At 38.9% G+C, this 14,226-nt stretch overlaps 1 protein-coding gene and 1 long non-coding RNA gene across 6 annotated transcripts; both read right to left on the bottom strand.

The window, feature by feature from the left end:
* Positions 1 to 20: 20 nt before the first annotated feature.
* Positions 21 to 3,052, bottom strand: LOC133709158 (uncharacterized). Of its 3 annotated transcripts, none has more exons than XR_009846159.1 (4): positions 2,453 to 3,025; positions 1,604 to 1,668; positions 540 to 1,440; positions 21 to 232 (listed from the first exon to the last, which is right to left on the bottom strand). It is a non-coding gene; the product is annotated as an uncharacterized LOC133709158 (long non-coding RNA). The 3 variants fall into 3 exon arrangements; XR_009846158.1 differs by lacking the exon at positions 21 to 232 and having other exon boundaries at positions 669 to 1,440; positions 2,453 to 2,666; positions 2,780 to 3,052; XR_009846157.1 differs by lacking the exon at positions 21 to 232 and having other exon boundaries at positions 669 to 1,440; positions 2,453 to 3,037.
* Positions 3,053 to 9,904: 6,852 nt separating this feature from the next.
* Positions 9,905 to 12,500, bottom strand: LOC133712319 (uncharacterized). Of its 3 annotated transcripts, XR_009847294.1 has the most exons (5): positions 11,533 to 12,500; positions 11,268 to 11,393; positions 11,027 to 11,071; positions 10,083 to 10,668; positions 9,905 to 10,016 (listed from the first exon to the last, which is right to left on the bottom strand). XR_009847294.1 is itself a non-coding variant. In XM_062138424.1 (4 exons), the coding sequence occupies exons 1-4, from the start codon at positions 11,684 to 11,686 to the stop codon at positions 10,637 to 10,639; spliced, it is 357 nt and encodes a 118-aa protein (XP_061994408.1). In that variant the 5' UTR covers positions 11,687 to 12,500; the 3' UTR covers positions 9,979 to 10,636. The 3 variants fall into 3 exon arrangements, 2 of the variants coding, with proteins under 2 accessions (XP_061994408.1, XP_061994407.1); XM_062138424.1 differs by having other exon boundaries at positions 9,979 to 10,668; XM_062138423.1 differs by lacking the exons at positions 9,905 to 10,016; positions 10,083 to 10,668 and having other exon boundaries at positions 10,691 to 11,071.
* Between the last annotated feature and the right edge of the window lie 1,726 nt (positions 12,501 to 14,226).

Raw genomic sequence — 14,226 nt, 5'->3', positions numbered from 1 at the left:
CAACAGAATAAGTAATATGAGATAATTTAGAATTCATATTCTTGTAATTGCATTCATGATCATCAACTGAAAAGCTAAAAACTAAAACCAAAAGAGAAACAGAGAAGAAGGTCAAATCTTGATAAGGACAATTAAAAGAACCAAAGCCACATGCCTTCAAGAGCAGCAGACCATTGCATCCTTAAAGGGCACCTTCAAAGGAATTTAACCTGCCTCGTTAAGCTGCCCTAACCTTTAAAGGAAACCAAGCAATTAGATATGGAGATAAATTCATAGAGATAGAGACTTAATGAAAGACAGTAACCTTTTATGGAAAGGACTATTATTTTGATCACTATATAAGTATATATATAAAATCACCCCTGGCATCTTGAGCCATTTCTCGCTGATAATTTAGGCTAGCTGTTATGGCTATGGAAAGAAGATACAGCAACAATGACGCAGACATTAATGAAAAGATGCAGAAGCATGTCACAACACAGAAAGATCAAAAGCAAGACGACATTGCTGCTATCATTAGAAAGCCCAAATTACCTTACCTCGTTGTAGTACTCGAATTCCTTTCTGTTGACTTATGAGTCATAGCTTGTAGAAGAAGTTTATTTACTTGGAGGAGAAGCAATCTTGTAGGAGAAGCAAACTTGGAGAACAAGATGACTTGGAGACTGTTGAAACCGAAAAAATTCATATATCCAATTACAACGAGATTGACGTCTAGTGCATTTCTATGGCAAAAGACAAAAGAATGTGAAGAAGTACAATTGTCAAGCTCGTAAAGCATTGGACTTCTAGGTTTGTTAGAAGTCTTGCCAGCAATGCAATTAAAAAAATAAGTTACAGTTTTGACGTCAGAAGAGAAAAAATATTGTGGAGATAAAGTTTCCAACTAGTTCACTTCGAGTTGAACTCTAAAACTCTCAATGTTGTATGCAAGTCAAACTCGTCACTAGTGCATTATATAAGCATGATGTGAAGAAAAGAAAAGGAGGACCAGAGGACGAAAATATAGAACATAGCAGCATCAGGAGACCGGGAAGAAGCAGAGGAAGAAAGCAAGAAGGAAGAGGGTGAGACTTTCACCGATCTGCACCTTTTCCTTTGCTGTTCTCAAATTGATGCAGGCCTCCAGCGATACCGTAGGGTATCAATATCATGCTCCGACACGGCGTGCCTTAGGGTGCCGATATTGTCGTTGAGCTTCAACTCGGCGTGCCTTAGGGTGCCGAAAATACTTTCAAAGCTCCGGTGGCGGTGCCTTACGGTGCCAATACTGTTTTCAGAACTTTGAAACGGCGAGCCTTAGGGTGCCGATATCATCCTCAAGTTTCGGCAGTTTAATAAACCGGAACATGACAGAGGGCCCTTTGTGGATCACCATCCAGACCTTGCTTCCATATAGGGTCGTGATTCAAATTAAAAATGATGATAAAAAAGGGAACTCTGTCAAAACACCAAAGCCAAAAATAAGTCAGTCCCGACCTTCTGATTCAAAGGAAGGAGACGGAGAAAGGCTGTCAAAACAAATACAGTTCTGCAGCAGACTCTAAAATCATGTCTGCCGGCAAAATGAAACCAGAACTGGCACTTGGAAGAAGATGCTCACCCTTAAAATAAAGTTTTGAGACTTCCAACACTGCTGTGACCACTATCACCTGGTCCGTTTTGAACCTGCACATTAAGCTATTTTGTCAGAACCAAATACAAGTTATGCTCAGAGAGAAGTTGTTCCTGTCCAAAGTTTAAAACCAAAGGTCGACAGCTGTGTACTTCTGGGAGCCACAGGTCAAGGTGCACAACATAGAAAAAGTTGAAAGCCTGGCGGTGGAATGGCAAAATAACAGCTTGCAACACTAATTAAGTGCACGAAACAGAGATGTGTTGAAATGCAAGGCATATGTTAGAGCCAATTTCAACTTATTCCAAGAGATTGCAGCAAGTGTTGATGCAAGAAATTGAAGCAGTGCTGACATGAAAATTAAAGAAGAAAAGTCTCTGGCAATGGCATCCATGTGCAAAGGAGTTTTAACCCAAGTTTTGGTCAATGTCAACAAGGCAATCCCAGAAATCCATAAAAGCACAAAGCAATATATAAAACAAAGAATGAGTGCTATGGTGATGTGCAGGCCACGAGATTGATTAATTAAGCTATGCATAAGACAAAAGGGCTTAATTAACAAAGTTTCCAACACAATTGCAGAAGCTGACAAAGTGCAAAGCAAAAGCAAGAGAAGAAGGAAAAAAAATAAACGGTGGCGTTGCAGACCACCAATTCATGCATAAGACAAAAGCTTAAGCAACATATTCAAAGAAAAAGAGCTTGGCGGTGGTTTCCTAGTCAAGTTTGAAAATTCAATGAATGCTTGGCGGTGGTATGCTTTCCAATCAAATTTGTAAGTTCAATTAAGGTGAACAAGACAAAAGAACAAGTTTGGTTAGAGTGCAGAAAGCTTACCTCAATAACAGCACCCACCCGGTGAGGTTTCCCCTGTAGTTCCTGCAGTAAAGGAAAAAGGAGTTAATTGCAGGAACTTATCGGTGGAATCAAAGAATGCCCTCTTCAAAATAGGCTCATATACGCATCGGAAGAGTCAAAGGCAGGAGTATTGCTGTCACAACCCAAAGTACACCCTTGCCTTGTTCGAACTCACCGCGATAAAATTGCAACACTAGAAAACAACATTCAAAGCCCAGAGTCACCGATGAAGAGAATCAAGAAGAAATTTCAGTTTTGTTGTACACAGATCAAACCAAGGAGTAAAATAAAGAACGAAATCCTCACCCAATTTGTGTGCAGAAATCTAAATTGCAGGCTCTGAAATCCTTTCTGGACAAGAATATAGTTGCGGCCCATCTTCAATTCCATTGCCAAATTGATTGCTGTCTCCAAATCCATCCCTAATTCGACTTGGCAAGAATGACCAAACAAGCTCGTGTTCATCGGGTTTTTGACAGTGGAAATTGAAGTAAAGCAGCTGTGAGAAAAGGAAAACAAAAAGAATAAGTGAAAAGATAGCAGCCGAGCACGTGTGAGGCTTTGGGCCTCTAAGAAGTCTTTGTTGGGTGTCCATATCAAAATTCGATGCCTAAAATAAAAGTTTGATGCATGTCTCCGAATTCTACACAAGAAAAATTGAGACTCGGAGTCCGCTCGGTACATTGAAGATGCTAGTATTAAATTTGGGGCTAAAAAAATCTTCATGGATCAAGGAACATGGTTCGCAAGGATACAAACGAAGCCCATTTCCAAATTTGGGCCCATTTGAAGAATTCGGCAAGGCATGACGCTACGGGTTTCCATTTCCAAATACCCGAGTTTTGGTTTCGTAAAAAATGCTCCGGAGCCTAGAAAATATCCCTTTGGTACAAAACCAAGAAAAATCCGCAAGTTCAGAACTACAATGGTTTGATCCCTTCACAGGGTATGTAGGCAATCTAGCGACCCACTAGATGCAACCACAAATTCAAATCGAATCCCTGACTCCACCAGTCAAATTCAGCCAATCCGAATCTCTGACTCCACCAGTCAAATTCACCCAAACACCAGAAAAATAAAATCATTCCCAAATTATCCAAAAGCAAATGCAAGGGCTCTAAACCCTCACAAATATCTCAAACACAAATCAAAAAATAAATGGGTCATCTACCCATTTAAATCCCAAATGCTGGAACTACATGTGGTTTGATCCCGCAAGGGTATGTAGGCAATCTGGAATCAAATAATCTAGATGCAACCGCATCCCAAACACTATTCCTATTCCAAAAATCCAAGCCTTCCACTGAGTCATTCACTCATTGGAACTCTTGAATTACGAGTGGCTTGATCCCTTCCCGGGTACGTAGGCAACCCATTCCAAAATTCGGGTGCAGCCGCAAAAACAAACAATCACACACTGGTTTCTTTATAAATGGAATCAAAGGGTGTTCCCTTGTAACAAGGGATTGTAATTAAGAGACACATTCTGTCTTGAATGGGTCGAACCCGAAATAATTAAAACTCTATTCAGTTAATGAATACGAGTGAAATTACGTTGGGTGACATTTTACACTCTGTGCAATTTTTAACCCAACAGAGACCAAGATGTCTTGTGTTATACAACATGTAATAGTGTAGGGCTTGTATATATAACCTCATATACACTATCAGAAAATTCATCACTCACAAATATTTCTTCATTTCCATTTCATAATTTGACTTGGTATCAAAAGCAAAGATCCGAGAGGACTTTGTTTCTTTATTTTTTCTTCATTGTTCTTTCCTCACACTCTGAGGTTAGATCTCTGTTCATTCCTCTAATCTGGAGGTTAGGATTATTTTTCTGTCTTTCGGAAGGTTTCCTGCGGCTTCCTAACTGGTCGATCAATATCTCTCCATCAGTTGATGCACCTTCTGTCTCAATTCCGCTGCATAATCAAGTTTTTTTTTTTCGTTATGACATTCTCTCAATTGTTCTGCATCTACTGTAAGAACTTTGGACACACCAAAGCGACATGTTACAAATTAGTTGGCTACCCACTTGGCTGCTTTAATAATTCGAAATCTGATGGTAAGATCTCTACATTGGTTCTTCACAGAAATTGAGGTAAGGTTGGTGTTGCTTTACAAATTTTTGACTTTATTGGTGGAGACACTTGAATAATTGATTCAGGTGCCTCAGATCATATGACTTATGACAAATCCCGTTTTTCCAATTTGTCACCCCCGCCTGTGTCTAGTGTTATAAATGCTAATGGTGAGTCTTTCCCTGTAATGGGGATAGGTAGAAGTCGAGTCACTCCTGCTTTGGAACTCCATAATGTTTTATATGTTTCAGCTTTATCTCATCATTTAATATCCGTACCACAATTAAATGCTCAGTCTAAGTGCTCGGTAACATTCTTCCCTATGTATGCCATTTTGCAAGATCTTCTCACTAGAGAAATAATTGGTCGTGGATATTTGAGGGGGAAACTGTTCCATCTTGATTGCATGTATGGTGGAGAGAAGCCAACAAAGATAACCCGAGCTGCTTTAACAACAAGTTCTGGTCAAATTAGTGAGGTATGGTTGTGGCATCGCTGTCTTGGGCATCCTTCTTTTAGCCATATGAGAAAAACCATGCCTTCTTTGTTTATTGGGGTAAATGAGTATGCTTTACGTTGTGAAACCTGTGTTCTTGCTAAGAGTCATCATGCTAGTTATCCTTCAAGTGTTTCCAATAAAAGTGCTACCCCGTTTGAGATTATTCACTTTAATGTGTGGGGACCTTCCAGAGAACCCACTGTTTCTGGAATGCATTATTTTGTCTTGTTTATTGATGATTGCACTCGATTATCATGGGTAGTATTGCTTAAATTTAAGGATGCTATGTTTTCAGCTTTTCAAGCCTTTCAAAAAATGATTCAAACACAGTTCAATGGTCATATCAAAGTTTTTCGTTCTGATAATGGGGGAGAGTTTGTTAATCATGATTTTCAGAAACATTTCCAACATCACGATATAATCCATCAAACCACTTGTCCCCAAATACCTGAACAAAATGGTGTGTTTGAACGTAAAAACCGTCATCTTTTTTAGACATAGCACGAGCATTGTTATTTGGTGCTCATATGCCCAAGTATCTGTGAGGTGAAACAGTTCAGACTGCCTCACATCTTGTTAATCGTCTTCATTCCAGTGTTCTTCAGTGGCGTATTCCCTTTGAAGTCATGTCAACCTATGTCTTTATTCCTTCATTCCATAATCTTCCTACCCGTGTTTTTGGTTGTGTTGCCTTTGTCACATACCCAAAAATTAGGAGTGGGCATATGTCGGGCCGGGTCGGTTTAGGGCCCAAACCGTTTCCGACCCGGATTCTTCAGTTGGGCCAAAACTCAAACAGCAACCGACTTTTTTTTGGTGGGCCGGATTTTCGGTTAACCCGGATTTTCAGATCGGGTCGGGTCGGTTATGGGCTTTTTAAATACTAGCCCAATTTTCAGAAAAAAAGAAGAAGGAAAGGGCTACAAATTTTCTAAGGCCCAATATTGCAGAATCTGGCTAATGACTCACTTGACCCACAAAAAACAAAAAGCAAGCAGATCTGCAGAATACTAATCTAGTTATCCAGAAGCAAGCAACCAACATGCATATTGCATAATACTAATCCAGAAGCAAGCAACCAAGCAATCCAAAACAGTTCCGAACCACTTAAGTTTACAAACCAGCATAAAACGATTAAAATTCAGGAGTTCCAACTTCCAAACCAGCATAAAAGAGTTCCAGAGTTCAAAAGAAATAAAAATAAAAAGTTAAGAACATAGCAACACTTCAGCTTGGTTTTCTCCTCTTCATTCTTCAGCTTGGTTTTCTCCTCTTCATTCTTCAGCTTGGCACAACAAACAATCAAACCCACACATTCAGGTCAACATGGAGTCAACACGAACAACAAAGCTAATCCAGTATACAAAATCACATAGATAATCCAGTATACAAAATCACAAGCTAATCCAGTATACAAATCACAGAGATAAAACCCACATGTGTACAAGAACAACAAATCTTCAAAAATTAGAACAGAGTAGTGCAGCAGAGATCTCACCTGTGGTGGTATTTCTCAATAGAGTAGCTGAATCAAGGGCTTCTGGGGCTTCAGATCTGAAAGAGAGAGAGAGGGAGTGGCGTGAGTGCATCACACTAAAGAGAGAAGCATTATAGAAAAAAGATTTGTTTTCGAAAACTCACCAAAGAACTGAGCTGAAACCCGGAGAAGCCTAGAGAGGCCGAGAGCGGCTGTGTTGAGAGAGGCTGTCGCAAATGAGAGTTAGGGTTCCATGTTTTGAGGTTTTATTTACCCATAGGATTCTCTGCGGTAAGGTCTATCTTAAGCATATATATAGACGAATATGAAATAAAGTAATAAACAACTAATAAAAATAAATGAGAAATATATATTATTCAAATTCGGTCGGGTCGGTTTTTTTTTTCGGTCGGTCTAAAACCCGACACCGAACCCGCACCGCATCAATTCGGATCGGCTCGGTCCACTACATTTTCCCGCTCTTTTCAATCGGGTCGGTTAACTGGACCGGATTTTCGGCTCGGGTTGGGCGGTTTTGTGCCCATTTTCGGTTTTGTGCCCAACGCTACCAAAAATCAGAGGTCAAAGTTGGATGCCCGAGCTCTCAAATGTGTATTAATTTGTGGGTTATAGTTCGCATCAGAAGGGCTACAAGTGCTATCATCCACCTACTCGGAAGTTCTATGTTACAATGGATGTAACATTCTATGAGGACATGTGTTATTTTACCCCGAACAACATTTCTCTTCAGGGGGAGAATGAGTTTTTTGACGAGATGTTTGTTGGTGAAGCATTGAAGAAAAATCATGAGGATGAAGAAGAATGTACTGACGACCATGATTCGACTAGTCAAAGTATCCAAATCAACCAATCAATGACAGACCCGAAGGAACAAAGAAGCCTGATTGACCAGTCGAACTTATCCATCGACCACTCGAATCCTGAGGAGCATATTATTGACCAATCGAATTCTGTGGCAGAAGAACACAGAACCTTTTTCGACCAATCAGAAAATCAAGCCTAAGAACCTTTGACAATGACCCCCCTCCTCAATTATCCCTCATTGGCCAAGATTTCCCAAGTTCTGAAGATCATCTAGAGGTACGTCCTGAACCCATAGCTGAGTCTACTAATAATGTTGAACCTACTCTTGTTGAGTCAAGCCCAACCAAATATACCTTATCTAACCCGTCAACTCGTGGTCAACCTACCAAAAAGTATGAGCCCACTCTTCATGCTAAATCTAAATATCCAGTTGCAAACTTAGTGTCAACTCATAGATTGTCAAAGTCATATAAATATTTTGTGCATCAAATATCCTTTGTATCTGTGCCTAATAAAGTGCAAGAGGCTTTGAGAGATTGGAAGTGGGCCAAGGAAATGGAGGCGTTAGAGAAGAATCACACACGGGAACTTGTACCACTTCCTCGTGGAAAAAAGACTGTTGGGTGTAGATGGATTTTTACTCTGAAACATAATGCAGATGACACAGTAAGGCGAGGTTGGTGGCGAAGGGGTTCACCCAGTCATATGGGATTGACTGTGATGAGACTTTTGCTCCAATAGCCAAGATGAATACTGTTCGGGTGTTATTGTCACTAGCAGCTAATCTGAACTGGCCACTCCATCAGTTTGATGTCAAAAATGCATTCCTTCATGGGGAGTTAAATGAAGAAGTGTACATGAATCTTCCTCCTGGTTATGCACCAGATACACCTGGTGATGTTGTGTGCCGATTGAAGAAGCACTATGTCAATATACTCATCAGACAACAGCCGAGGGCTGTTGTCTGATTCAGAAAATTTCTGTTGTCTAGTAGCCTGATATCTCTTAGGCCTTCAGACGACAGATATTACCCGTGATCTATATTTCACTCAAACAACATAGGCTGGCCAATAATCTGTTGTCTGATTATGTTGAGATATGTCAAATTATGACTTTCTGTAGTTGAAGATGTAACGAAACGATAGTTATATGTTGTTATAAAGGATTCTACACAACATCTTTTCATAAATCTCTATCGTTTGTATTTCATTAAGACGACAGAAATCTGTTGTGTGAATATATGGAGATTTGAACTATCTTGGATTTTTTCTGTTGTGTGAATCAATTGTGGACAACATATATTTTTCATGTTCTGTTGTTTCTTTTTTATTAAAATGACATAAATATGTCGTCCGAATATATAGAAGCTTGTACCTTCTTGGGTTTTTCTTTTGTGTGATTCAATTAGAAACCACAATTATATGTCGATGTATAAGACTGTTAACAACAGGCATTTGCTTGAATTCTGTTGTTTGATATTGGTTTGGATGTCAGCTTTATTTGGTTTGTATGTCTTAGCAAGAGCAGTTGCACAACACCATATTAAGAAATCTGGTCTGCAAAATTTAGTTGTAATTTATGAAAGAGAAGCACTTCAATCAAATTATCATTATAATTAATTTCATTTGAAAATGTACAAGTATCCAGATCCCATTACATCAATCAATCAAACTATAATTCTACAAGTTAAATCCACATAATATGAAAATACCAGATCATCTAGTGCTCTAAACTGCTCTCTTGACCAGCCACACTTCATCTTTTTTTTTTTTTGAATCCAAGGAGGTCAGCTATTTATTAAGAAAAGAAGAGTTTACAAAGTACAAATATCAGCTGCAATTGCAGCTTGTAAAACACCTGGGACTGAAAAATAAAATTCATTCTCTGTGAGAGAACAAGCATGGCTAGCTAGCAAATGGGCCACCATATTTCCTTTCCTACCTATGTGACTCACATGTAAGACATTCTGAGCCTCCAACAGCAACCTAACATCTTCATATATTCTTCCAAGCAATGATGTGTTAACAGAATCATGAGCTGAGAGTTGACACTGAACTTCCATTGCATCAGTCTCCAGCATAACTGGCCCAAAACCATGCTCCACCGCAAACTCCAAAGCCACCTTGCAGGCCAAGATTTCAGCGTGTTCTGGGGATATCAAACCATGCAACCGACAAGCACCACCTCCCAGCATGGTACCTTCCTCATTCCTGAAGACAAAACCCAGTCCCCCTTTCCGAGAAACATGATGGAATGCCCCATCAACATTGATCTTCACCCAACCCACCGGAGGAGATCTCCACACCACCCTGCCTCTATTTCTAGGCTGGGACGGTTTCAAACTGTGGAATCTAAATTCCTGCAGCCTGGACGCAAGTCCCACACTGACATCCACAGCCTGACACTTCTTCTGATTCCAAAGCCGGTCGTTTCTTTCCTTCCAAATCCCCTAAAGAGAGAATAAAAGTTCGCCAAACAGAGTTAATGACAACTCTTGAGCACATTGGTTCAACCAGCCAATAACATCACTATGCATATCAACACTTCATCTTTCTTAAGCTCTCGACCAGCCACATAATCCAATACCTTTGCTAAATAAAGCTGATATATAATTGGCACTTTCAAGTCTCCTCTGAAGCACTGCCTGAACCTTGCCTGCATGCACAAAATTGTTAATGAAGAGCAGCCCCCTGGAAATAAATATATTATGTTCCACAATACCTTGCAATTGCAGAAAGCTGGCTCTGATCTTCCTTTTTATTCATTAACTTTCCAAGGGCAAAAACTGCAAGTAAAAATAAAGAGTTATTGGAAACACATCCAGACACATGTACAAGGTTAGCATAAGAGAAGGAAAGAGTAAAAGCTTGTGTGTACTACAAGTAAATGCGGGTAAGAAGACATAAGAAACATCAAAATGAAAGAATGAACAACAGAACTTGCAATTCCACCGAGGAAGAAGGGACCGGACTAGTCAGTAATAATAGGGGCAATATTTACTTTTACACTATATAGTGATAATATATTTGACCACACAGAAGTCCATGTTAGCCATTCCATAATATGATCCCTGGGACAGACTTATGCAGCCAAATCGAGCCAAAATAAGGCACATCATTCTATGGGAGCCACTATATGCAAAACCTTACTTATCAATAAAGTGGCCAATCCCTTTTTTCAAAGGCCTCCTAAACCCAGATATGCTTTGCAATTCATGGTAGATTTAGCAATATGAACATAAGCTCGCACCACTGAATAGCAGCTGAATGATGCCATCAACAACAAGCACTTTTCCATATGTTGAAGACTGCACAGAAAGGAAGCCACATTAAAAATGTTGAAAAAGAATGAACACAATGGACATAAACAGCCAGAAGTAACCTAAAAAGGACAAACAAACAAAATACTACGCCAATAGGGCAAGATATAAATCAAGCAACAACTATTCATCAGTCTCTTTTTCCTTTCCTCATTACCGGAAAACAGTATAAATATTTACAATGGGTTCTCTAATGTGCAGTTTTCAAGAACTTGAGGATTGTGACCATCAGAAATTGTTACAACCTCAACCATAGTATAACTGAAATATGTGCCGCAAAGTATAACAACTACTAATGCAAACATGAAAAGAAGCGGATTAATAGATGCATCAAAGTAATGCCTACCAGGCCAAATCAGGTTGTTGAAGTAAGTCTTTCTACTAGCCTTATCTGTGATACAAATAAAAAAGAAAATAAAGGGGGTCAATGTTTGTTAATTATGAGTCTTTTCTTTCAGAAGTTGTTAATTATGCAGTGTTTGCAGAACAGGGTACTCTCATTTAAAATATAGTCTGCTGCTGATTATAATAGGAGTCATCTGTTGTATAACATATTAAGCTAACAAAAGTTAAGAACTTTGACTTACAAAATTGAAAGAATTTTCTAGAAACCGAGTAAATCTTGATAGGATACATCTGATGATGTCTTGTTGGAATATTGTGCCTCTGGGCTTGAGTTGAAGTCAGGTTCAATTGCGTGGGGAATATATATTCTGTATCACAATTCAGAAGTCTATAAAGTGCATAAATGTTTAACATAATTTTTTTCCTCTATCAACCCAATTAGAAGGGTTTGTACAAGGAACTAATAATGATCATTGGAAATATTTAAATAAAATATCTTGCTCTTACGTTTGAAGATCTCCCTAGGCATGCCTTGTAGGAAACAGTGATGCAGTATCTGCGCAATAGCACAATCAAGAGAACAATTTATAAAACAAGAAACAAACCAAACCATGTCATATTTAGTCAAGCCAAACTCTCTAAAAGCTACAAGCAGCAACATTTTCCTTTTAGAACCTCAAACCACATCACACTAAATCACACAATTCTCTCTAAAGACTCGTCTGCAATTAAACTCAAGTTAAACAAAAATTACACCTACATTGCAAGAGAGATTTATTTTAATCCATTCACTGGGCCCCAAGTTTTAATCAAAAAGACAAAGGAGTTAAACTTCTGGTACCCAGCATTATCTCAGCAACAAAAATAAACTATCAACACAAAGCTTTCTCCTCAAAAACATACAACCTTAGAATTCATACCCTCTGCACCGACAAGTACCAAAAGCAACAAAAAATTTTAATAAATTATGTTTCAAATTCCAGTTGTTCTTCATCCCCAGAAACATAAAAAGATCTTTCCTTTTTTTTCCCCCTGTAATCCTGTATGGTTGCAAAGACGCCATTAAAGCTTTCTGGCAACAAAAACTTTCCGGGAACCAAACAAGGTGTTAGGATCAAATTGATGCACTGAGACTAATCCTCTGTTTCTACAAATTGGGCCAATTAAAATTGAAAGAAAATCCAGCATTACATTCATAACTCGCAAATACAAAATCCCAAAGTGGCCGAACGCATAGCATACGTATACATATAAGCCAAAAACATATAGATACAGATAGAGAAAGTAAATAAAAAGGTGATCTTGCCTGACGTTGATGAGAGAAAGATTGGGTTTTGCTGTGAAATTTGGAAAATCTGGACTGAACGAGACTCTGGAATCCAGTCTGTGTTGTCAGAGTTACATAGTATGAGTTTCTCTCTCTCTCTCTCTCTAGCTTTGGGTTCTGGCTATCTGGCCTTTGTGTTCTGCCGAGACTGGGTCGTCGCCGGGACTGGGTTGGAGGTCGATCCGCCTATCCTCCGTCTAAACCGCCTAGCCTCCGCCTAATGCAATCGAAAAAAAAAAACCCTAAAACCCCAATCTTGAGCAGAACACTTGATTGAAGAAAAAAAAACCTAAATCCCCAATCTTGAAGAAACCCTAAATCTATTAACACTTAACCGAGGGGCTTACCAGCAACACGATAGGGATTGAGACCGATATGCTTTGGCTGGAATGAGGTTTTCTATATATGCGAGGCGACATGGGAAAATTTTTTCTGGGTTTTCAGTTCGATATTGGATTAGAAGAGATTGATGTTGGATTAGGACCTGGATTGATGTTGGATTAGGACCTGGATTTTCAATTCGATGATTTTGGTTTGAGAATCAGAAGAGAGACGTTCTGTTGTCGGGTTTTGGTTTAAGAGAAGATCGACATAGTTTGAGAGCGAGAGCGAGCTGAGTGTTGGGTTCTGGTTTCGATCAGTTTGATAAATTTGTCGGGCTAAAATTTCATGAAGTGTTAGACGGATAGGTCTTTACGTTGTGCCAAAAAATCAAACTGAAAGGAAAAAAAAAAAAACAAATCCTAACAACTGATCTCAGTTTAATGCACAACAGAAATCTGTTGTCTGAAACAAAACCATTTTCAAATAGTTCCTTTCAAAAAACCAAACAACCAAAACTAAATTAATGCACAACAGAAATCTGTTGTCTGAAACATAACCTTTTTCAGAATACTGATTTACCATGGTATATCACTATATTCAGACAACAGAATTTTTTCATTCTGTCGTTAAAATTATTCAGACAACAGAAAACACATATTCTGTCGTCTGAGCTCTGTCGTCTGATGAGTTTATTGACATAGTGAAGTCTCTTTATGGACTTAAATAGTCACCTAGACCGTGGTTTGGCAGATTCACTCAGTGCATGAGATGCTTTGGATACAAGCAAAGTAATTCAGACCACACCTTGTTCCTAAAGCACCAAAAGGGAAAGGTAACTGTGCTTATTATATATGTGGATGATATGGTGATAACAGGGAATGACTTGGTAGAAATTGGAAGTCTTCAGAAGAAGTTGGCATATGAGTTTGAGATGAAGAACTTGGGAGACTTGAAGTATTTCTTGGGGATTGAGGTAGCCAAGGGGAGAGATGACATCTTCTTATGTCAACGAAAGTATGTGTTGGACCTCTTGGTAGAGACAGGCATGTTGGACTGTTGTCCGATTGACACTCCAATCGAGCAAAATAACAAACTAGCAGAACATTCTGATTAGGTTCCATCTGACAAACGAAGATACCAAAGCCATTTTGTTGAAAAAAATCTTTGCAATGCCCTTTGTAAAAAAAAAAAAAAAAATTCAACTTTTTTTTTTTTTTTTGAAAGGGGGCTAGTGCAACTGCCCTCAAGTCTTGATTAATGAAACTGCAAAATACGAGGTGAGACATAGAACCTGAACCCCGTATTACAGTAAGCATCAAGAGAACATCTTGAAATAATACCAAGAGTCTCTACAAAATCTATGTATTCTAACATGCATCAACTAGCAAAGAGTGCACAACTGGCTACTCTATTTACCTTAACAAAGCGGTGACATAACGGAAAGATAACTCTATCACGAAGAAGCATCATCACTACTACACAAAACAGGTTTGGGGACACCCACTAATTTTTTTTAAGACGTTTTTTTGTATTGAATGTCCTTGTATATA

The sequence above is a fragment of the Rosa rugosa genome, chromosome 5, assembly GCF_958449725.1.
Source record: "Rosa rugosa chromosome 5, drRosRugo1.1, whole genome shotgun sequence".
NCBI lineage: Eukaryota > Viridiplantae > Streptophyta > Magnoliopsida > Rosales > Rosaceae > Rosa > Rosa rugosa.
Note: the sequence above shows the minus strand (reverse complement) of the source record. Positions and strands in the feature narration are given on the sequence as shown.